Source organism: Pipistrellus kuhlii, unplaced genomic scaffold (assembly GCF_014108245.1).
Source record: "Pipistrellus kuhlii isolate mPipKuh1 unplaced genomic scaffold, mPipKuh1.p scaffold_m20_p_4, whole genome shotgun sequence".
NCBI lineage: Eukaryota > Metazoa > Chordata > Mammalia > Chiroptera > Vespertilionidae > Pipistrellus > Pipistrellus kuhlii.
The window spans coordinates 59,047,380-59,072,240 of NW_023425540.1; the positions used below are offsets into that span (position 1 = coordinate 59,047,380).

The window sequence follows — 24,861 nt, forward strand, 5'->3', positions numbered from 1 at the left end:
GTCCAGCATTAAAGGCTAGTAAACTGGTAAAGGCATCTAGTAAATTCTGTGAGACCCACAACTGTCTTGAAATAAAGGGAGATAGATCCAATCCATGCGTATGTATACAAATTCCTGAGGACTTTTCCAGTTGAGGAAAAGGTACAAGTCCCTTGACACATTTTTATTTGGAGGTAATTGAAATATAAATTAAATACATTTAATATAAAACCATATTAAAAGACAGAAACACACACACACACACACAAAAACAAACAAACAAACAAAAAAACAACCCACATAGTCACTGCAAAACTTAAATTACCGTTTCAATATGATCAGAAGCAAGGTTAGTGCATTATGAGTATTAACTAATTTCCTTGCATTGGGTATTAGCATTATCCCTACTTCACGGCAGAGTAAACCACAGCACAGAGAATTAGGTAACTTGCCACAGACTCATGGTGACTTGGGTGTGACCCGAGGTGGTCAGGCTCCAGACCTGGCACAGAGCATCCAAAGGATGCGGTTCTTAATACTAACCTCCAGAGTTAGAGACAATACTTGAAGATGGGGACCAGCTTTTTATCTTCTGCTGGTCACAATCCAGGGCTCTCCTGTGCTTTAGTAACTCAAGTTAGAGGAGGACATTTATTCTAAACCACAACGTGTAATTACACCCGGGACCCCCATTTCCTTCACAAAACACGCACCATCAGAATGCACATGCTAAGAGCAAGCACACCTAATTAGGGCATTAGTCACGATCATCAGGGAGCTCAGCCCAGGAAATTACAGGTGGTGGGGGCCTTCGCACGCAGGAAATGTCATCAGCTGGCCCAGATAAAGCCTTGCTGACGGGGATGATTTACACCTGCTGATGCAAGGATGAAGAATGGCATCTGATACAGCTGGGTACTGGAAACAAGCTTATTATGCACATGAGTTCAGACAAAATGATGTTCAGATCTGAGCGGCAGGGAGGCTGGCCTTTTAATTATAACATTAGCCACAAGTGAGGAAAAGAGCTGATAACGCTGAAAAATAGCGATTCCTTCCATACACAAACGTACTTGTGGATTAGAAACAGAATGAGCTACACATGCTGACCTTTTGGAAGAACAAGGTATTTCCAAGATGTTCTTTAGAAGGAAGGGGTGGGGGGGGGGGGGGAAGAGAGAACAATGATTACAGATCTTTTTCTCCCTCTCTAATTCAATTCCACCTGTGTGCAAAGTTTCCAGTTAGAGCAGAACTAGAAAGCAAACTTCTACTATCGCCAAGAATGAGAGAGTAAGCGGTCTGGTAATTCAAAGTGGAGTTCAGAGGGAATTGCTTCTGATTGAAGAATTCCTTGCTTCACCTCCAGTCGATTCACAGATCAAATTCACAGCCAAACAAAGAAGTATTTGTGGGTTCCTGAGGAAAAAACCCCTCCATCTTTGGAAAATTGAGTGCTTTTAACAATTCTGCCAAACATTTCTATCCTAAAACATCAGCGTCTTTAGTAATGGATATATTTCCTACACAGAGTGATTAGCAAACTGCTTCAGGTCATAGAGCCATGGGTACATGGGGGTGAATACCAGGAGTCACACACACACATACTTAACACATATACACATACACAAAACACACATATAGACACAGCTATACATACATATGATTATTTTAACCTTCATAAGTCTGCACTAAAAGAGTTGACATTTCTCATTAGATTCACTGATAAGTGAAAGCAACTGCTATAAATTTAAAGAATGTTAGAAAAGACTGCAAAGGGGGAAAATTCTATATATTTTTGCAAATTATAAAATAGTATTAATTTATTTTAAAAGAAGAACATTTTAATGGAGCTGGGGAAGATGTGCACACCCAGGAGAATGGGTTGAGAATCACTGATATAATTTTATTCTATAAAAAAAAGTACATTGATTTTTCACAGAGAGGAAGGGAGAGGGAGAGAGAGTTAGAAACATTGATGAGAGAGAAACATCAACCAGCTGCCTCATGCACACCCCCTACTGGGGATGTTTCCGTAACCAAGGTACATGCCCTTGGCCGGAATCGAACCCGGGACCCTTCAGTCTGCAGGCTGACGCTTTATCCACTGAGCCAAACCAGCTAGGGCCACTGATATAATTTTACCATCCACTAAGATTTGCAATCTTGGAGAATAGTGTTCTTTAAAAATCTCTTCGCCACACCTCAGCGGTTTTAAATTATTTTCATTTTAAGAATCTCTCTTTTTTTTTTTTTTTAAAAAGAAAAACTGACTTCATAACCAGAAAGGGATGGTGATTCCAAAAGCTATAAACGCCCCAGAATTCCTGGGGCTGCCCCGGGCCCTGCCGCTGGCCCCTCTGGCCCGCACCCCGGGAAGAGGCCCAGGCCGGGCCGCGTGCTCACCCTCCTCCGGAGCCGGTCCCGCTCCTCCCGGACGGCGTTCATGGTGGCCTTGGTCCGGTTGAGCTCCTCCTCTTTGCTGCACAGCATGGCGGTCAGGCTCTCGTTCTCTTCCCGCAGCCCGGCCAGCTCCTTCTCCCAGCGGGACCGCTCCTCAGCCAGGTTGGGATACAGGTCCCGGCCGAGGACCCCCTCGATCTCCTCGACGGTCTAGAACACAGAGCCACAAAAACAAGCCAGGTGAGCGACGCGGAGAACGCGGAGGGGAGGAACACAGGCTGGGCGGAGCGAGTGTCCACAGCCTCCTCCTCACTGTAAAGTGTCATCCTGACCAGTGACACCCCAAACCCTCCTCTCCCTACTTTCAAACCAGACTCTGTTGCTTCCTTGGCTCCTAGTCTGTGTTACCCAGCAGTCCCGGGAGTAAGAAAAACACAGCCCAGATCCAGAGGCCGAGAAGCATCGATCAGACTGCCAGACCTCAGGGGGAAGCTAGGCGAAAGGGGAGAGATCAACCAAAGGACTTGTATGTATGCACATAAGCCTAACCACTGGACATGAACACCAGGGGGGTGAGGACGTGAATGGGGGGGTGGGGGTGGGGTCAATGGAGGGATCAGGACATATATGTAATAACTTAATCAATAAAGAAATAAAAAAAGAAAAAGAAAAAGAAAAACACAGTTCCTCCCTGGCGCTAACTGTCCACAATGTTTATCTCCTTCGTCCGCATTCCAGAGCTGGTGACTACGCACCAGCACAAGGCAAGCCAGTGAGTGAGCCCGACAATGCAGAAGTGAAGTTGCCAACTGCACACAAAACCTAGCTCGCCGTTTCCTGAATCACAGGCCTCCCCTGTTCCAACTGGGCCGCGGGAGGCCACATCGCCGTTCCCAGCGTCAGTGTCACCGCAGAACTGAGAAGGTGTGAATGAGGTTCAGTCCCAAGATGCCCAAGCCGAAAATAAACCTGTGACACAGAACCGAGGATTGCTCGTGGTGGAGGTTTCTAAGACAGCAGGGATTTAACTAATGAATAAGACAGCTGTGAGCTACGAAAAGCAGGATCTTAATAGCACTTGGAGAGTTTTTAAATAATCCACTTAAAACACAGTCTTAATGGGGAAGGAACGTGCAGAAAACTGGAGGTGGGGGGGAAAGGAAGAGCTCATTGTGGTGTTTTCAGAAACCACTCATTCACATTTCTTGTTGTTTGGAAAAAGAAGCAGAAGCCAAGTGGCATGAGAGAGGAGGGAGAACTCCCAGGTTGGAGTAGAAGGCAGTGAAGAGAGGTGATGAGAAACAGGTCTCGGAGACAAAACAAAACAACAACAAAAGGGGAGGTCACTGGCGGCTGCTCACACTGGTCTCCCAATGGCGCTGCCACTTTCCCTGCGGTGTGCACTGTCCTTCCTCTCAGCTCGGAGGCCTGGCCTGTCCCTGGCTGGCTGGCAGAAGTCCTTGGCTTCTCCTTCCCTCTCAAAGCTGAGGCTGGGGCCAGGACCCAAGTTGACATTAAGATTAAATATGGGGCCTGGGAGACGCCAGACAAAGAAACAACAGTGGTTGCTTCTCCAAACCACATCGCTGATATATTAATAATTGAGACGAATAAAGATGGAGAACCAGCTGTGTGATAAATATGAATCACGGTTCACCTTGAGATACCACCGCTCTTTTGTAAGATCCAGGGTTGTTGCTGATAGACACTTGGGCCTGGAGTGCTAAAATTTTTTTTTTTCTTTTTCCTTCAAGTAACACATCACGTTGTCCCTTCCCACAGGCCCCTCTCTGACTTTTCAGAATCAGTCACTATGCCTAGGTCACCAAGCCAAGGTGAAGTAACAGAAAGACCCCAGAGGCCCAGTACCAACAAGACTTGACGTCCCCATTGTCCATGATGAGTCTGTGCAGATGCAGCAGATTCCTCTCCTCTCACTCTCCTTTGGAGGGAAGATGAATGGACGGGAAAGGCGTGGCTGGGGCCGAGCACCATGTGCTCAGGATGCGTGACTCACGGAGGCCTGGGACTTCCCCCCGGTTAGCCCCGTGAACTGATAACTCCCGAAATAATATTCTAGAGGCCACGGAGCGTTCATAAAACCTCCAAGTTAATCTCTGGGCTACATGTCAAACCATACTAACAGGAGATGGTTCAATACGGGCAAGTCTGAGCGTTTCCAAGAAAACTGCCATTTTTGCTGCAAAGCCAGCGATCCTGACTGCGGACATAATGACTTTTTCCGAATGTACAATAGTTCAGCCCGACAAACACGTACAGGGCTCCGTCCGGCTTCTCGCTGGTGGCCCAATCCTTGAGCACGGCTTCCTCAGAAACACTCACTCCTAACAGGTGTCTGGGAAAACCACACTTCCAAAGAGAGGCATCTGATCATTTCCCCCCTGTGACCGCCGCCGAGAGCCACGCGGAGGGCGGGCGGGTTTACCTTAATGGCCAGGTCGCAGTGCTCGCTGGCCGTGGTGAGCTGCTCGATGTGCCGGTCCACCTCGGCCACGGACAGGCTGCAGCTGCTCTTCTTCCTGCAGCAGACGACGTTCTCCAGCCCCGTCAGCACCCGCTGCAGCTCCGAGTTCAGGTCGCTGCAGGTATCTGCGAGGGAACGGGGGCAGAATGAGTGGGGCAGGCGGGGGCAGGCAGCGGATGCTCTTCATTTCGTTCACCTTGGAAAACCTGTTCAAGTAAAATGAAATGGCAGCAGAGCTTGAAATGTCAAAGTTTGACTCTGGGCAGCCGAATCCCAGCCTGCTGGCGCCCTGAGGCTTGGAGACAGCGTAGAACCTTTCCTAAGGGGTTGCATTCACAGTCCTTTTCTACTTAGCCACGCCAAGTGGATCCTCCGGTCTTTCACCGAGGGCAGCCCCAACCTGAGGCTCTCTAATAAGAACGAAGAAGTGTCAGAGAGGCTGGTGGGGCCCCCTAAGCCATCTGGCCTACCTTCTTGCTCAGCCATTCAGACAAACACCGGCTCCAGAAAGAGGGGCAGCAAACACGGATATCATAACATTACTGAACAAACAAAACGAAACCCCCCCAGAGTGAGCAGACACACTAGGTATTTTAAAACATGGGAACTGGGTCAGACCCTGTCCTTGCCCTCAACGAGCTTACAGTCGGGACACGTGGCTGCCCCGACCACGGTTCCCTGCTCGGAGCCCCACAGGAGGACAAAGTGGATAAGCTGCAGGAGCGAGTATTCGGGGTCCCCTGACTGAGTGTGGTCACACAGCACCAGTCACTCACCACCAGTCACCCCCAGCACCAGCGCTGCTCAACCCGGGCTGGGATGCTCGTTCAGAGCCTGTGGCGTATTCTTCTAAACACAGACTCAGAATCAATGCTCAGTTCCTTCCGTGGCCTGCAACCCCCTGCGCAGTCTGGGCCCCTACCAGAGACTGGACTGTCGGCACTAAAGGCTGAGGCAGTTGGAGTCTCTACAAAAAGGTGAGAGGGTGTATGTTTCGGAATCAGAAGAGCAACAGAGGCTGAGACAAGGGACTCCGTGGGCTCGAGGGCGAACAAAAAGTGTCTCATGTATCAATCAAAATCACAATGAGTTATCACCTCCCTCATCAGGGTGGACCCTATATTCAAACAGAAAACAGCAAGTGTTGGCAGGGCTGTGGAGAAGTCAGAACCCTGTGCCCTGCCGGTGGGAATATAAAACGGTGCCACCGCTGTGAAAGGCAGTGTGGCAGTTACTCAAAGATTAAAAACAGAACTCCCATAGTATGCAGCAACCCCATTTCTGAGTACGTACCCAAAAGAATGGGAAGGAGAAATGAAAAAGACACGTGTACACCCTTGTTTATAGCAGCAGTGTTCACGACCGCCAAAAGGTGGAAAGAACCCAAATGCTCATGGATGGCCGGACAAACAAAATGTGGCCCAGGCCTGCCACGAGGTGTTCCTCAGCCTCCCAAAGGAGGGTCACCCAGACAGGCTGCAGCCCAAGTGAGGCAAGCCCGTCACAAAAGGACCAAAACTGTAGGACCCCACTTCCCTGTGGTGCTCAGGGCAGGCAACTTCAGAGGCAGAAAGTAGGATACAGGTTACAGGGGCTGTGGGAGGGAGGCAATGTGGCTTAATGGGTACAGAATGTGGGAGGACGAGAACGTTCTAGAAACGGATAATAGCGATGGGTGCACAAGTCTGTGAACATACTTATCACCGCTGAGCTGCACACCTGCCGTGGGACGCTGAGCAGACCCCCTGGCTGTGCTGTGCTTTACACCGGAAAGGTAACGGCTGGGCTCCACGCCCGCGAGACAAAGAGGAGGCGCTCGGTGTCAAATATGCTTTCTCCCAACGGAGGTTCTTAAGTCTTCCCACGGAAGAGCGTGGGGTTGTGCAGAGCGGACAAGCGGGGAAACACAGCGATGAGGGCCGATGAGGGCCAGGGAAAGGCTGAGGAAGCCAACAAAGTGAACAGCTGTTGGGCTGACCACTCTGCTTAACAATCACACGAGCATCCTGGCAGCCAGAGGAACAGTGAGTGATCGATCCCCTGTCGGGGAGGAGGAAGCATCCCAGGGTCACAAGGGAGACCATGTTTTCAGCAATAGATGCTACAAGAACTCAGGAAGGCGGACTTCATGTGTGGCACGAAGCGATGTGATCGCCAGCCTCCTCGCCGGTTTCACCACACATATGCAGATTTCAAAGGCTTTCTTCGTCTACAAGCCTTCAATTAAGATTAAGCTGCCGACCATTAAAGCACAATGCAAAGGGAGTCCTGGGAAGGACTAAGCTGACAGTCTTGGCACGCCGCCTTCCAGTTGTCTAATTGGCTGCGAAGATGAAAGAGCGCGCACAGGAGGATAAATGGGACGGACGTCTCCCTTCGACCAAGCCATGCAGATGAGCCACCTGCAGCAAAGATGTTTCGAGTGGAGGGCAGGGTTTGATAGCTGGCAGCCTTTTTTTTTTTTAAACAATTTTTAAATTAATTGCCAACATTTAAAAGCCATTAGAAGTTAGTATGACTCTTCTTGTAAAACGAGAAGGACTGGCCACACTGGGCCCCGCTTGGCACACAACAATCTGCAGCATGGCCAGCCGCCGGCCTGCTGGGCCTGGCATGGCCACAGCGCCCACGGCTCTGCCACCGGGCCTGCCCGCTGCCCACCTCCCGGGTCTGCCCCTGCTGTCCTTTCTAAAGGTAACGTTCCCAGCTAGACTTCTGCAGCCGCTGCAGGAAAGAGAGCTCAGGTTACATTCTTCTGGGGAACCCAGAGCCTTAGGCTTTCCTGTTGCCGTTGGAGGGAAGATGCAAGGACTTGGGAAATGTACTTGGCTATGAAAACGAAGCCTACCCGGCTTTCTTGCTCACTTACACACACACTGGTGGGCTGGTTTCCTTCTTTTCCTCTGAGCATCAACAAAGCCTACCCTGGAGTTGCACACAGTAAACTATACCAGAGTTGGTTCATTTTTTTTTTCTTTAAAGACTTTTATTATAATTTATTTTTATTGATTTCAGAGAGGAAGGGAGAGGGAGAGAAAGAGATAGGAACATCAATGTTAAGATAGAATCATTGATTGGCTGCCTCCTGCACGCCCTATACTGGGGATCAAGCCCACAACCCGGGCATGAGTCCTTGACTGAAATCAAACCTGGGAGCCATCAGTCTGCAGGCCAACGCTCTATCCACTGAGCCAAACCAGCTAGGGCAGTTGGTTCATTTTGAATAATTTTCAAAGGCTGTCTGGTTTGTTTGTTTTTTGAACCTCCTGTGAAATCCCTAATCCAAATAAAAACACAGCTAAACGGGCTAGGTGTTAGAAACCTTCCCCTGCTCCACCTAATTCTGCGCAGACTTTACAAGAACAAATCTGCTCCAAAATGCGGCAGCAGCTCCAAAACATAGGGACTCCTAGGCTCGGCATTCACTTCACAGCTCATGGCCACGTACCTGCCTTGTCAGGAAGTCCCTCGTTCTTCAGAGTGGCTCTTTTAAAGATTTGCTTTGAAGCCTTCTCTTCCAAGAAGCCTTCCCTGATTACCTATAGTCTCATACTCACTACTTCCACTAGCAGTATTTCCCAAAATGTGGTACAGGCACCCCCAGGGGTACGGGAAGAGTTTGGTGGGGGTACGCGTTGCACCGGAGTTTGGTGGGGATATGCACTGCACCGTGCTTAGCTGCGTCTAATTCTACGTTCTCATGAGGACGAGGGGTATGAAAATTATAGAAGGGGTACACATATGTCAAACGTTTGGGAAACACTGCACTAGGGCATTGCATTCCCTGTAATTACTTATTAACTGACATGATGACCCGACCAAGCCCAGCTGTGGGGAGCAGTGACCCTTCATGAGTCCACGTGTTCTGAGACACACAGCGCTGGGCATGGAGTGGCACTCAGTAGAGGCCACATGAGCTGAACGTGTGAGATAAATAAAAGGCTTTCTGTAAGTCGACTTTTAAAAGTATCACGTTTTTGTTAGCTTGCTCATGACCAAGTATCATGGAATCTAAAACATAGCATGTGGCACACCACACCCGGCTAAAACGCTTTCAATGAAGGTGGATGCTCAAGGCAGAGGCCCTTCCCGGGAAGTTAGAGGGACGAGGCACAGTGCACTTAGCCAGTCTGGGAAAGGGACGTGGCTGAAGGCCTGCTGTGAACGGTCCTCATGCCTGACCTGTGTGGAGAGCAGCAGGTCACGTCGTGACCGTGACCCCCACCGCCTTCTGAGGGCCGACACGCGCCCCCCACCTCTGTTCTGACCGGGCACACAGCATGCCTGACAGAGCAAGCCAAGAGGAGGAGAGAGCTGTGGAGTCTTTCAGCTTCAACGCAGACGTTCTGCTAGGAGGCAGGTCTGCTATCTTGGGGATGTAACAGCTCCGAGCCTGTGGTGGCTCTAAGTCTATTACCAGGAAGACGGGTGCTTTCCTTTCCTCCGCGTGCAGCCTGGCCCTCCCTGACTCCAGCGAGAAAAAAGCAAAACAACACAGGAAATGGGAGAATAGCCGACGTCCAGGTCTGAACACAAGACGATGGAAATGTCTGAGAGGAAAGGAGGAAGGGAGTTTCCTGGAGGTGACCCTGCGTGATGTGCAAGCGTCTGTGTCTACCGAAGACAAGAGGGTCAGCACGATGTCAGCACAGTTTAAAAACACCTCAACATCACCAACAGTGAGCAAACTGACATATGGCCCTCCTGCGCCTTACAGTGTGTGTGTTTTTTAGGTGATGGATGTTAACTAAATTCAATGTGGTAATCATTTTATAATCATGCTGTACACCTTAAATTTAAGTGTTGTATGTCAATTATATCTCAATAACACTGGAAGAAAAAAGAGAAGAAGGCATAGTGGGTAGGGATTCTAAACAGGAATGGTACAGGGGTCAGGGAAGGGGGATAGTACTGAGTGAGAGTCCAGTCAGGCCCTCAGCTCCGGGAGAGGTGAGGAATGGAGCTGAATATGGGGAGAGAGAGAAAAAGGGGGAAGAAATTTCTCTAAGAGCTTTTTTTAAAAGGCTTTTACTTATTACAGAAAATGAATGTTCATTCTAAATAAAATTCTAAACAGACAAGTTCCAAAGAAGCAACTAAAAATGATCCATAATCCTCCAACCTCATTTTAAGCTCTTGGAATTTTATTTTCTATATCTTTTCCCACAATGCATAGATCATGCTCTACATAATATTTTTATTGTGTGTTTTTTCCCCCTCACAAATATTTCTTAAATTATTAATTTTATGACTACTAAAATTTCATTCTTTGGAAACACCATCATTTTTTGGGCATATCACAGACATATTTCCCTTAAATTCCTAGACATGAAATAAATGGGTCAAAAGATTATGAATATTGGCGTATATTATCCTGTTGCTGGGAAACTATTATACATTTCCATTTGTGAATTGCACAACTTTCTTTCAAATGGCTCAGGGGGGGAAAATTGAGTGTTGTGCACAATCAAATGTGGCAAAATGTTAACAATTGGTGAATCTGGGCAAAGGATTTGGGGGGTTAGTTGATCTTTTATGTAAGTTTGAAGTTTTTCAAAAGTAAAAAGCTGAGGAGAAAACAAATACCTCAACATTCAAGGCAAGACTATGCTCAAGTGTAGTTTAACTCAGGGACCACTAGGACGATCAGCTCCTCAATGCGGCTGGAGAACAGGACTGTCTCCTGAGAGCGTCAGGCCACACCCGAATCTCCCCGAGCCTGTGCTCGGGCCAGGGCGATGGTGCCAAGAGGAGGGAGCTGCCACCCGGCTAGGCCCCCGCCAGGCCCCCACCTCACCGGGAAGAAGAACCTATTCCATTTCTTTCCCCCAAAAAATGAGGCTGCATTTTCACCACTTTATTTCAGCCAGATCGTATGGGTATGAGATCTGTTTTCATCTTTGCTGTTGTCCCTCTGCAGTTCTGACAGTTTGTCTCTCGACAACACTAAACTGGGTCTTAAATACGGTGACGGCGTAAGAAAGGTAACTTCGCATCAACTGTCGGAAAACTGTCCTTCGGCCAAAAGACCCCCCCCGTGGCCGGCTGCGTCTTCAGGGCCCCTGGCTCTGAGCTGCCCCAGCGCCCCACCCGCCCACCCGGCCTCTGGCGTGTAAAAGTCCTGGCAGTGGCTTCTGCAGGGCAAGGCTCCAACGACACATATGTAGAAAAGTTCAAGTTCACACTTAATCATTTTACTTATTTGCCTCCTCATCACCTGAACTGGCACAGCCTGGAGGATATGAGGAAACCTTTGTAGGCACGGAAGGGTGCAGTTTGGCAACCTATGGAGAGCCCTGAAGACCATTCCGAGCCTGTGCCTCTGGGAAGTGATCCAGAGGGAACAGGGGCACAGTTAGAGGGGTCCCCCAGCCCCCTCACTGCGCCTCCAAGCCTTCTGACGTTTTGGCCTCACCGCTGACAGTTCTCCCAAAGCTCTCTAACCTCTGGGCCAAATTCGCCTCTCAGGGTCTGCATCTCCCATCTCAACTCCAAGCCCCTTTCCAGGCAGCCCCCTCCGGCCCCTGAGAGCCAACAGCACGGAGCACAGGAGGCCAGCGGCAGCAGCAGGAGGAGGCGTGTGCTTCGGGCACCACCTGCGCCGGTAACCTCTCTCCTCACTCACACACGCTCTCCTCCGTGGCTGGAGGCAGGGACATGAGGGAGGCCCCAGGCCCCATGTCACTGCGGACTGACCCGGCGTTCAGAGGCTCGCCTCAAAGCCAGCACCCCCTTTTTAGGAAACTTACGTTGAGTTTCAGACACCCAGAAAGTAATCCTGCCTGAGAAGGCACGGTCTGTCTAGAAAACAAAGACTGCTTGCCGTGTCTTAGAAAAGGAGGCCGTGAATGCCGGTGATGGGAGCTCATTTTTTTTTTATTTAATTAATTTATTTTTACATATTTTATTGATTTTTCCCTCTCCCTCCCTCCCACACATCCCCTCCCTCCCCAGAGCTTTATGTCCATTGGTTGTACTTATATGCATGTATACAAGTCCTTCAGTTGATCTATTATCTCCCCCAGATCCTCCTCCCCTCCGCGCTGAAATTTGACAATCTGCTTGTTGCTTTACTGTCTCTGTATCTATCTTTTGGTTCATCAGTTTATAATGATCTTTATTATCCACAAATGAGTGAGGTCATGTGGTGTTTCTCTTTCATTGACTGGCTTATTTCACTCAGCATGATGTTCTGGGAGCTCATTTTGAACAAACGTCTTTCCATGTCTCTTACCCCCCAGGCCTCTTGTAGGGACGGAGCGTTCCTGAACGGTTGAATTCGAGGGCGACAGTCCACAGAGACACGAGGTGGAGCGGAGCAATGACCTTTCCTGCCCTCGAGTTGCGTCACGCTCCCGGGAAGCTCTGGAAAGACCTGAGGCGGGCTCCTCAGCAGCTCGGCCCCGTGACCACGCACAGGCGGCCTCACCGGGCCAGGCGCAGATCCCCGGGAGGAAGCCCCGGAGAGCCTCCGGTGAGCGGTGCCAGGGGGGACCGGCCCTGCGGGCCCCCGGGAGGAACTAAGCTGCATGTGTCGTTGGAGCCTTGCCCTGCAGAAGCCACTGCCAGGACTTTTACACGCCAGAGGCTGGGGTGGCGGGTGGGGCTGAGAATTCGGGGGGGGGGGGGGGGGGGCACTGGGGCAGCTTAGAGCCAGGGGTCTGAAGACGTAGCCGGCCACAGGGGTTCTTTTGGCTGTAGGAGAGTTTTCCAACAGTTGATGCTAAGTTATCTTTCTTACGCCTTCACCATACTTAAGACCAAGTTTAGTGCTGTAGAGAGACAAACCGTCACAGTAAAGGGAAGAGAAAACAGGCGACAGAGGGCCCGGCCGGGGTGTGATTCTCAGTCCATCTCACCTTTGCAAGCTGTGAACCGGTTCCTCAAAGTTCCAGAATCAGATCACAGACAATCCGATTCTCATTTAAAAACTGGTTGCTGGGGGATGGCCGACCCCCTTGCCAGCCTGCTCTAACGAGGGCCGCGTTTTCTCCGGATGGCGGGCGCCTTGCCTTCCTGACCGCGCTCTCGGGGCTGCAGGAGGCGTGCTTGGGGGAAGGCAGGGCCATCTTTCCCTTCTCCCCACTGGGAGTGGCTGCTTGACACTTTGGAACATTTTTCCCCCCCGAAGCCATTAAGCCTCATCGCCATTAGAGCCAGGAAAAATCTGGCTTTAACGTTAAACATATTTCACAGTCAGAGCCGTGCCAAAGAGCCAGGTTTCATGTGTAAATTCTTCCTTGGTTGTCCTCCAAAAACTACTCATAAGGAGGAAATCTCTATCTGAACGATCACACCAGCAAGCAAGCTTCCTTTCCTCCCTACGGGCATGAAGAGTTCAGCACTGCCAGAGCCCAGAAAAGTCATTTCTCACCTATACCCAGTGGAGATCTCAAAACAGGGGAGCAGAATCCATCCCGGGCTGTGCGCTAAGACCCCCGGATCAGGGGTTTTGTTAGTTTTACAAACAACGGCTCCTGGCCAGCTCGGCTGTCCTACGGACAGAGTTGGGAAAACAGCCTGCTAGAGAGGACACCACACACGTGCAAACACACATGACGCCATGAGCCACGTGTGCACATCTGTGCTCTGCTCTGTTGAGACACCCCGGTGCGCTTGGTGTAAGAGTGTCGTTTCTACGATGGAGATCTGCAAAACCTCGATCGACAACAAACAGCCTGCGATTAGCCAGGTGCTGTGATCCCACAGCTGCTCCCTACACCCCCCTCAGCACCAGACCTCAAAGGGCTGCAGCAGGCCCAGCGCACCAGCCACGGGCACGGCCCGCTGTGTAAGCAGAGGCGTGTCACAGCAGAGCCATCTGCAAAAACACAGCAGCAACAGCGGCTGAGCTGGATGGCCGTGGGTGGGTGGCTTACCCCTCTGCACTCTGTCTTCCCGACTTTACGGGTCGGGAGAGTCCCAAGGCCTCCTTCACGTCTGAGGATGCATGCAAACGCTTGGCACAGCGTGCGTAAGCAAAGGACATTAGCTGTTACAGCCAACCTCTTCTAATGAGCACTCCTGGTCAGATTAAGAAAATAAAAATCCCCAGCAGTTCCTACCTTTGTTTTTGTCCTTTTAATTACCTTCATTTTCCAAATAACTGTGCACCCAGGTTTGAATTGAGGTAACGTGATGTATTTTTAAGATGCGCTGTGGCCTTACCATGACTGCTCAGGGAAGTCAAACACTTTCCAAATTGCTGGCTTACACCCCTCTGCACCCCCATCCTGCTGCCCCCAGGTCCTCAGGGCAGTGCTTAGGTGCCAGCTTACTGAAAAGGCATCCTTAGCTCCGATGGGTGTGGTTTAAAACAACAAAAGAAAAGTGCCTTTTCAGTGATGGGTACAGGTTTGACTTACTCTTAAATGGAGATCAGCACAGATACCAAGGCAAACTGCATATAAAATCCAGCTCAAGGAAACCTCCGGGCTGCTAATGCATGTTTGCAGATATAGCAACCATAATGAAATGGCTGCTTTTTAATGATTTCCTATAATGGTGTTTATATATGGAAGCTTTTTCCCTAACCGAAGCAATTTAACTGGAAAATGGCAGAGGAGTAAGAGGAGGCAGGCGTCCAGCTCCGAGGAACACGCAGGCACTGTGCTCTGCTGCAGCCTTAACGAGCCTCCCTGCCGTCCCCAGGGCCTTCCCTCCGCAGGGACCCGGCAGGTGTGGGCCCTGTGCCCGCTGCCCTCTCCTCTGCCTCCTGCTCCTCGCTTGCGTTGCCCCTACTTCACTCAGTTTGAATGTACATTAAGGGCGACTCGCTTTCCAATGCTCCCATCCCAGGGAGTCACCGGGGGCCTCTTCGCCCTCTGCTGTGGTTCTGACCCCACTGCTGGCCATTCCCTGTTTTCCTGTCTACATCCACAAAGAATCCTGAGCTCCAAGATGGCATTCACTGCTACTCCAATCCGTGGCTGCCTACTGTGTGCAGGCACTGTTATGTTGGTGAACAGGACAGCTGCCCTCAGGGAGCTGCAGTCCAGCAGGAGAGACTGTGATAAAGGCTGGTGATAGGGAACGAAATCAATGCAGACACGCGACATCACCAGGCAGCACCGAGCGAGGGAGGCTGGTCAGGACTGAGGGTCAGTGAGGAAGGCCAGTGAGGTCAGAGGCTAAAAGAAAAACAGGGATACTGGGAAAGATGAGGTTTGAAATTTGAATAAGTGACCCACTCCAACCAAGTTTCTTACTCAAATAAGGCTGGGAAATGGAGAATAAAGGCACTTACACGGGCTGGGTGTCGTTACGATGGGACTTCTCAGGGTCTGTCCCTCCCTCCCCTCATGAGAGAGCCTGGGGACGCCCAGGTTCGGGGGGCCTGTAGGTCATGGTAAGAAGTCAGGATGTCACTCTGGATGTGAGGAATTGGAGCATGGGAGTACAGCCACCTGATGGCAGGGTCTGTCTTATATCCCCAGCCCCTAGCAGTTCCCCGTGACTTCCTGAATGAATAAATGCCTCCTGTTGTGGACAGAGAACGTATACAGGCACTGGGCAGACAAGGTTCAGCCGTAATGAACATATACGCTGAGTGGCCAGATTATGATGATCTCTGAACACATAATAATCTGGCCTGGTGCATGAGTTCGTGCATGGGTGGGGGTTCGTGCCAGGGGGAGGGGACATAGGTGGTTGGCCAGCCTGCCTGCTGGTTGAACTCCTGGTTGAGAGGACAATTTGCATATTAGCCTTTTAATATATAGGATATACACTGAGTGGCCAGATTATTAAGTGTTCAGAGATCATAGTAATCTGGCCAATCAGTGTATTTTTTTTTTTTAATGAGGGGAAGGAGGGACAGATGCTCTCTCATGTCAGGACCCTGAGGAGGCCCATGGTACAGATGCCCAGCCCCTGTAAGTGGCTTTCTTCCTCCATTTCCCAACCTCATTTAATTAAGACGCTTTGTTGGAATGGGCCATTCATTTTATTTCATAGAATAAAATCACAGAATGCAGGGACTTCCATAGTAATTGGGAGCTTTTTGGCTGCTTGCACTTGTCTGTCTGCCTAAGGCTGGAAGACAGAGTCCAGAGTGGGGGGCCTCTAGGGTTTAGAGGTTATGAGCTGGTATAACTTAGCATGGAGGACTTAGGCCCATGGGAGGGGCCAGGGTCTGGGTTAGGTTTGAAGGAGACAGTTTAGGCCTGAAGCCAAGACCCCAGATCTGAAGAGGTGTCCCAGCTCCTCATTTCTGCCTGGCTCAGCTGGGATCAGCTCTCAGTGACCCTGATGTAGCTCAATTGGTCTCATTTGGCTGTAGCAGCAACCCAGCCTGCTGACCCCTTCTTCCTTACTGAGCCTTCTCTGTCCCACTGGCTTCCGGACACCACGCTCCTCATTGCCTTCACATAGCTTGCTTGACTGACTGCGTGGTACTTGGTTGGCTGCTTCAGTCATTCACTTAAAGAAGTATCTCTGAACACATACGAAGTGCCAGGCCCTGTGGTGGGGCTCTGGAGAGACTCGAGTAGATAAAACAAACATGCTTCTGCCCAGTGGAGATTAGTGGGAGAGTCAGTCAAGCAAAGAAATACAAATATATTATTTAACATTGCAATGTGATATGGGGATCAGATGGGGACAGCGTCAGCACAGGGACTTGCTCATGAGATGCTTTTGAAGGATGTGCAATTAAACCCAGACCAAAATGAGGAGAGCCCGTCCCTGCCAATGAGCTCAGCTTGGGGCCCCCAATGCTGTCTGCAGGCACTCTTACTCTTCACTCCTCGCATAGAGTTCCATTGCCTCAGTGATGTCTGTAAACAGCCGGATGCCTCCTAGCTGCTTTCTTTAGCCCACACCTCTCCTCCCGGCTTATGTATATCACTGCCTACTGCCTTCACAAACATCTCCACCCAGATTATCTCCAGACGCCTTCAATTTATGTCCAACCAAAACACATGATCTCTAATCACCCTACCCTGCCCCCAAACAAAACAAGACAAAATTGAAAGCAAAACCACCTGGTCCTTTCTTCTTTTTTTAATAAAGATTAAAAAAAAAATATATTCTATTGATTTTTTACAGAGAGGAAGGGAGAGAGCTAGAGAGCTAGAAACGTCGATGAGAGAGAAACATCGACCAGCTGCCTCTTGCACACCCCCTACTGGGGATGTGCCCGCAACCAATGTACATGCCCCTGACCAGAATCGAACCTGGGACCTTTCAGTCCACAGACCGACGCTCTACCATTGAGCCAAACCGGTTTCGGCACCTGGTCCTTCCTTCTATGCTCTTGTATTGGTGACTGACCCCACTGTTCATCCACTGCTTAATCCAGACACGTATGCATGGTACATCGCCACCTACATACTGCCTTCACCCTCCATTCCCAATCCTTCAGCCAGATCGTGCCATTTTATACCCTTTCTATACCAGTCTGCTTTTTTACATCTCACATGCCACCACCCGAAATCCTAGCAACAATTTTGCCCACTTACACTTTTTCAATGGCTTCCCAGTTGGCCTCCCCAATTCACTTTTTTTTAAAAAGTATATTTAATTGATTCTTTACAGAGAGGAAGGGAGATAGTTAGAAACATTGATGAGAGAGAAACATCGATCAGCTGTCTTCTGCACACCCCCTACTGGGGATGTGCCCGCAACCAAGGTACATTCCCTTGACCGGAATCGAACCTGGGGCCCTTGAGTCCTCAGGCCGATGCTCTATCCACTGAGCCAAACCAGCTTCTGCCCCAATTCACTCTTGATCCACTGATTCTTTCTCCTTAGTTCAGAATGACACACTCAAAATGCAAATCTGGTCTTCTTTTCCCCTCCCTCCCATGATTAAAATCTTTCCATTGGTTTTTGTGGATCTTTGAAGAAAGATCAAACTCTAACACAGTCTACAAAATCTTGCATGATCTGGCTCCTGCCGGCCTCTCCAGCCTCCATCTCACACCTCTGTGCCCTTCACACATGAAAATCCTTTTTTCACCTCCTAGAAAGCATCTGTCCCTGCCCCCTGAATGCCATCTTCTCTTTTATCTACTTATCTTCCAGATCTCATTCAAATGAAGCTATCCTGAAAACCCTAAACTTAACCCAATTCCTTTGATACATTCTCATGGTACCAAGTTCTTTAATGTTGTAGTTCTTATATATGTTTCGTAATAAAACATAAATGTGTAATATTTGATTCAAGTGTCTCCAATGAAAGTTTAAGTTCTATGAACACTGCAGCACACTTACTCCTCCTTTTCTTGGTTCTTCTCCCATCTCTCCCCTACGTGTGAACATTTCCTAAGATGGGGCTCTCCTCCCTATTTTGACTCTCCACCCCTTTGACCAAAGGGATATGCTTACTTCATAGCTTCAAAGCCTTTATCCTCAACCGCAATCTCTCCAAAGAGCCAGTTAGGCATCTCCCAAGTAGTCCAGTGGTTTTGCAACATTTTGATTGCAACCAACATTTGGAACATTTCATAGGGCAACTTACTACATATACACAGGTGACACATAATTTTCATGAAACAATACTGTCATTCTATCCCCCCCTCCCCATTTTATTTCATTTAAAAATATTTTATTTTTCATATAATTCCAGAACCCACTAATGGGTCATGACCTGCAGTTTAAAAACACATCATACGAACACACAGGACCATATATTTCCACATGAACATTTCTCTGCAACCTCAAACATAATATATCTATTTCCCAACGATTTCTCAATCAAACTTCTTTCTGAGGAATATGATCATCTCTGAGTCACTCAGGATCAACATCTTAGAGCCATTTTGGATCCTCCTTACCCAACAGTTGCTTTTGGTTCTTCCACTGTAATGTGTCACCACCCATTCTAGCCTTTCCATTCCTTCTATCCTAATTCTGATTGTTATTGCAACTTGGAGCACTCCAGCAGCCATTATAACTGGTTTTCTCCTGCCAGGATTTTCAAATAGAGGTGACATATGTATGAATCACAAACATCAGGGCAGAAAGTGAATTCAACTCTTTGGTTCCATTTTGGCCAACACAGTAGTAGGTAAGGGACTCAAATGGATGTGCCTTCATCTACTCACCAAACTCCTTAATTAACATAATTAAATTTTACGCCAGGCTGCCTCACATTCCTATAAATCCCTATTATAGAAACCAGGCTCTGGCTTTGTGGCAGGCAGACTCACCCATGTCGGCAGTGACCATGGTGGACTGGTTCTCAGGGATGGAGACAGAGGTCTGGTCTTGGTCCATGCTCCGAGAGTCCTCGTTGACCTCTTGTTGACTCTGGCTGAGTTCTGATCGAAGTTCTGAGTACTCATCTTCCTCCCTGAGAAAAAAGGAGAGTTGGCCTCCACTTACAGGGGTATGAGGCAAATTCCTAGAGAATATGCCCTTTAAGGACAAGAAAAAAAGACATTCAGAGAGAAAAGAGATAGATATCATCTCCCATAATCCCCCTTCCCCTGGGCGCCTCTTGGAACAGGGTTTCTTCAGGCCAAATAGATGGTCCCATCTATGGTCGGTCTATGAAACTGAAAGGTTGCCGTGTCCACATACACACCCATAGAGCTAAGAGATCCATCCATCAGCCTACTAGAAACTTTTCCCCTTCAAAGATTTCCTGAAGAAATTAGATTTCTTCCTCCCCTCATATTCCAAGGTGAAAAAGAACCAGCGCTGATGCTACAGTGAACAAAATAATTAAGACTCTGGTGGACAGAAACAGTGTTCTGTTGCCTGGAGGGTCCCAATGGCAGGCCTCCTTCCTGGAAAAGGACATGAAGAGGTACTGGGGCCAGAGCTACTAGAAAGCCAGCACCTCATCCATGCAGAACAAAATGAATGCTTTGAGGGGCATGTCTAAAAAAATGCCACTCTTAATTTCCCCAAAGAAAGTAGATAGAGTTAGAGCTTAGGAAAAGAGGAAGGAGTGGGGAGAATAGTGGAAACAATGAGTGAGAGAATTCCACTCAATGGTCTATTTCCTTCCCTTTGCTAACCGGAAGACAATATTTACATGCAGCTATGTTTCATTAGCACAAGAATATCCACCCCTTCCCAGCCCTTCATGGATCCCTCGACCTTTGGTTTCTGAATTAATTATGAGCAAGCTGAGAAAACTTAAAGTTGTATATATTTCAAGGCACACCCATATTTCCTCTCCACACCACCCTCATCACTGTATACACACTGGACACAGATATGGAGAGAGCAAGGTTAACTCTCTTTGAAGCATTTATTGAATATTTTGCAAGTGAGCTAGAAGAGAAAATTGTCAGTGGATTTAATTACGACGTTGGAAAGGCCACAGGTGTCTCAGGCTGACATGCATTTAAAGTTTGTGACGTGTGTGTGTTCGCGCGCACGCGCGCATTCATATGCACAGAAAGTCTACAGTCCTGAGTTTGGGGCAGACCAAGATGGTCAGTGGTAATCTGGAACTTGGAGAAGAGGAAACTGCCTTTTTAAGCTGGGAGACAAATCTAAAAATTAATAAAAATTAAAGAAACATGAAGATCTTTTTCAGATTTCTTCGTTCTTTCAACAAATCACATCCTCCCAGGGAAGGACTTCAGCTGAGCCCCTGCTCCTATGGTAGTCTTAATAAAAGCCACCCGAATCTAGATTAACGTTAAACAGATATAAGCGCCCCCCCCCCCCCAATGTGCAAAATATGAAGTAGAATGGGTGTAGTGAAGGCAAAAAGAAATAGGTTAATGCTCTATGACTAAATTAATTACTAGACACCTGCAAAACTAACAATAATTAGGAATACAACAATTAAAAAGTACTCTTAAGTTTGATGAGTTGATAATTGTGTCCTGATATATGAGCTTTCTTTTCTTTTTTAAACTGTTTTTTTGTTTTGTTTGTTTTGTTTTAGAGAAACAGAAAGGGGGGGGGAGGAAGAGAGAGAGAGAAGGGAAGAGAGAGAAGAAAGAGAGAAGAGAGAAAGAGAGAGAGGAAGAGAGCGAGAGAGAGCAAGAGCGAGCGAGCACGCTCAATGTGAGAATAAAACATTTATGAGCTGCCTCCCATATATCCTCGCCCTTCCCCTTCCTCCACCCCCCTCCTGGCCACAACCTGGGCATGTGTCCAGACTGGGAATCAAACCAGCCCTTTGGTGCATAGGACGATGTCCACCCAACTGTGCCACACTGGCCAGGGCTTAGCTCTCCTTTCAATTAGCACTTAAAATTCCGATTTCCATTAGCAGGAGATTTTGTGTATGATGAATAAATTATCTTTGTTGCATGTCCAATGTAATCAGCTTGGCTGAGACTGTTTTATAGCTAAGAAAGCCAGGTAAATGCTGCTGCTGATCTGTGGTATAAATGGCACATGCAAAGTCTTTAAAAGCCACCTTAAACCATCCTTGCTTGGCAGGTTCCAAAACATGTAGCGCCTGCCAAATCTTCTGCTTTGTAAGGAATTACTTCTAGAGATTATTAGGATGAACTTTATAAAGGAGTGCACAGGGCAGGGGTGTGAAGGTGAATACGTGGAGGCTTGGAGAGGAGTAAGTGGTTTGGTGTAGCTGAAACCAAAATGGAGTGCAGGGTGGAAACATGAGGCTGGCGGGGGTGGTTCACTCAGGCCACTTGTTTAAAAAAAAAAAAAATTTATTGTAGTGAAGGTGTCAAATAATCAGGGTTAGATGGTAGAGATAAAGACAAAATGTGTGAGGCCTAGGGATTCAGGTTCCCAGTAAACATTGCCAAGATTTTGCCTGGAACAGATAACATAAGCAGAGGGAAGCGTCGAAGGTCTGTATTCTTGATCCCACAGGGGGGGTCTGAGCATGAAGGGTTCTTCCTTAGCTCTATATATTAAAGGCTAATATGCAAAGTGTCCCCTCAGAGGTTCAATGGGGAGATCGGGAGTTCAATCGCTCGCTATGATGTGTGCTGACCACCAGGGGGCGGCGCAGAAGGAAGAAAAGCCCTGGCCAGCAGCGGGAAGGCCCTGATCAGCCCTGATCGCTGGCCAGGCCTAGGGAACCTATGTGTGCATGAATTTTGTGCACTGGGCCTCTAGTAGTAATTATAATGCATCTCACAGTACAAAAAAGGTTGCCCTGTGAGAAGAGCAGACAGTGTTCTGTATCACAGAGAATGCAGTATAGGAAGGTTAAACCAAGCCTAAACATCAGAAAGGGTGCAACGTGGTTGTTTCTCCCACTGACTTTGGTAGAAAAAATCATGAGTTGCCTATTCTGACCTAAACATCGTCATGGGCATCGCTCCTGAAAAAAGGCTGGAGGCCGGGGCAGGGAAGTGACAGTCAATTTGGGGTTGCAGCATCTGTAGGAGACTGAGGCTAGGGGTTTTTCCTCCCTTTTGTTATTGAGGGGAGTTGATCCATCAAGAGCAACAGAACAGGAAGCCAAGTACACTCCAGCAGCCCAAGGCAGCTTAACAAAGGCAAAAATATGAGGTGTGTTTTCAGGGCTGTTTTGTGCAGCAGTGAGTCACCAAGCCAGTAAAGACGTTTAGCTGCTGACACAGCATCAGCATCTCAAAGGGACTTGATTGTTTGTTTACTTCTGTTGCGGATATAGTAACTCTTGGCGAGGGATAACTTACTTCCTTGGGGGAAAAGTGCCTCCCCAAAGAACACCAACTGTTAGTGTGGCGATGAAGCTTGATAAACTGATCAATGTTTATAATTACACACTATTGTGGTAGTTTCATAATTATGGAATTGCAAAGTTCTCAGGAACAAAGGATCATTTCACAGGATTCGAAATGTACATTATTTAATTCACTGTTTACAAGCACTTGTGAAGTGCTTCCCGGCTTTTCTATTTAGAGTTACAGTAATTGGTGCTTGCTACTAGCTTAAACAACGAAGGGAAAAACGCTTCTAAGGAGGCAGGCATTAGATTGCACACACACCTGGGTAGCTTGCCGTGGCAGAAATGTCACAGGCTGGCCAACTGGAAGGGATCTTAGAGACCATCTTTGGTCTATCTTTCTAAGACCATCTTTCTAAAACAATACCTTTGTTTTAGAAAAAAGATAGCCGAGGCTTTAAGAGGCTAAGCAACTTACCCAAGATGATGCTATTAGTGAGTATAACAGCCTAACTCCTAAATGTAGTATCAACACAACAATACTCGAGTATGGGAGCCTAAAGAAAAAAAAAAATTTTTGTTGTAATTATTTAAAAATAATTTAAAAAATTGATTTGTGAGAGAGAGATACACACACACAGAGAAACACTAACTTGTTGCTCCACTCACCCTACACTCATTAGAAGACTCCTATATGTGCTCTGACCAGGGATCGACCCTGCAACCTTGACACAACAGGATGATGCTCTTCTAACCAACTAAGCTATTTAGCCAAGGCTGTTGCAGTTATTTTTAAAGATTCCTTCTCTTTAATGGCCAGGGGTAAAATGATCTAATCAGAAAAGGGGAAAAAGTCAATGAAAGTACAATTCTTATCATGCTTTCCAGACCTCAAGCTAAAGTACTGTGGACTCAGCAGCATTTGATAAAAATATTACTTCATTAGCAAAGTCCATATCTATTTAATCTGGGGGAGTGCATTCATGCCTTGTCGCTTCGAGTAATTCTGAACAAGACCCATATGGACATCTGCCTGTCTTGGCAACTGTCAGTCACCTATGTCCTTCCTAACCACATTCTGGATTTTTTTGTGTGTGTGTGTGTGTGTGTTTTTTTTTTTTTACAATTAAAAGTGTACTGCCCTGAATTGCCCATCATTCTTTTAAAGAACAAAGATTTTTCAATATAAGGAGAAAATGTAATCCTTTCTGTTCTCTAATAAGGATCTAAATCAGGAAATAAGTGAAGTCTTGATTCTTTAATTCTACCTCTTCTAATGTTTTAATACAGCACAGAGAAGGCTCAGACTCATCTTTGGATCCTTTAGTTAATAACTGAACAAATGAGATTTTGAAAGGCTGGCCATCCTTGCCATCAACAAATACCAGTTTTAACAAGATCTGACATAGGATCGATATTCAAGAACTTCTAAATATGTATGTCAACCACCCAGGAAGACAGAGAGAGAGAAATCTATCTTATTTTTCTGGATTGTTATTTCAGTATATTTTACTTGTTAGCCCAGAAATTAATCAAAACAATATGTTTTGCTGGGAGATAAAGAGGCTTTGTTTACACTGTTCAAGATGGAGAAATGTGAAGCTAGACAGACAGACACGGTACACAGGTCAATGTATGGATTGAAAGATCAGAAGGAAGGCCAGGTTCATAATACAGGCCTGAGATCTCAGAGATGGAATTATGTTAGAGAGGGAAACTTTGGGTAGTATTTCATTCCCCAAATGAGGAACGTTTTGCGGACAAGGAAGCAGAATGGTTAAGTGCCAATGCCAGGTGATACAGATAGGATGGGTCAGTGCTCTCTGGCTTACGGTCATTCAGGATGAAAGGGGTGAGGGACAGAGCCCAGGGTAAGAGCCAAGGTTGAGGATGGATCTCAGGAACAGAAGAGAAGACCCAAGACCTATAGGGTCCTAGAGCTTCCAGAAAGAACACACCAGGAAGGAAAGAAGATTTAAGGTCAAATGCTGCAGAAAAGGATCAGTAACAAGCAAAAGTCATGGTTTTTTTCCGTTAAGAAATCACCGGTGATTTTTTTTTTTTTTTTAAGTGTCTTAGCTCAGGTTACTGTAACAAAATACCATAGGCTGGCTAGCTCAAACAACAGGAATTAATTTTCTTAGATTTCTAGAGACTAGAAGTCCAAGCCAAAGTGCCAGCATGGCCAGTTTCTGGTCAGGGCTCTCTTCCTGGCTTGCAGGTGGCTGTCTTCTCATTGTGTCTACACATGGCAGGAAGGGGTGGGGTTGAAGGAAGGGAGGGATGAAGTGAGGGTGAGTTTGTGTTCTCTAGTGTCTCGTCTTATAATGTTGCTCAATATCCCAACAAGTAGGCCCCATCCTCATGACCTCATCTAAACTGAATTATCTCCCAAAGGACCCATCTCTAAATACCATCACATAAAGGGTTAGGACTGTAATATATGAAT

At 47.6% G+C, this 24,861-nt stretch overlaps 1 protein-coding gene across 2 annotated transcripts in view; it reads right to left on the reverse strand.

Annotated features, from left to right (window-relative positions):
* The window catches only part of MCC (MCC regulator of WNT signaling pathway), a 338,649-nt gene that overhangs the window by 44,964 nt on the left and 268,824 nt on the right, over window positions 1-24,861 (reverse strand). For both annotated transcript variants that reach the window (XM_036410932.2, XM_036410933.2), the window contains 3 exons: window positions 19,021-19,163; window positions 4,829-4,992; window positions 2,386-2,592 (listed from right to left, as the gene is read on the reverse strand). In XM_036410932.2, the coding sequence (XP_036266825.1) occupies window positions 2,386-2,592; window positions 4,829-4,992; window positions 19,021-19,163 (514 nt within the window). The remainder of the gene's footprint in view (window positions 1-2,385; window positions 2,593-4,828; window positions 4,993-19,020; window positions 19,164-24,861) is intronic.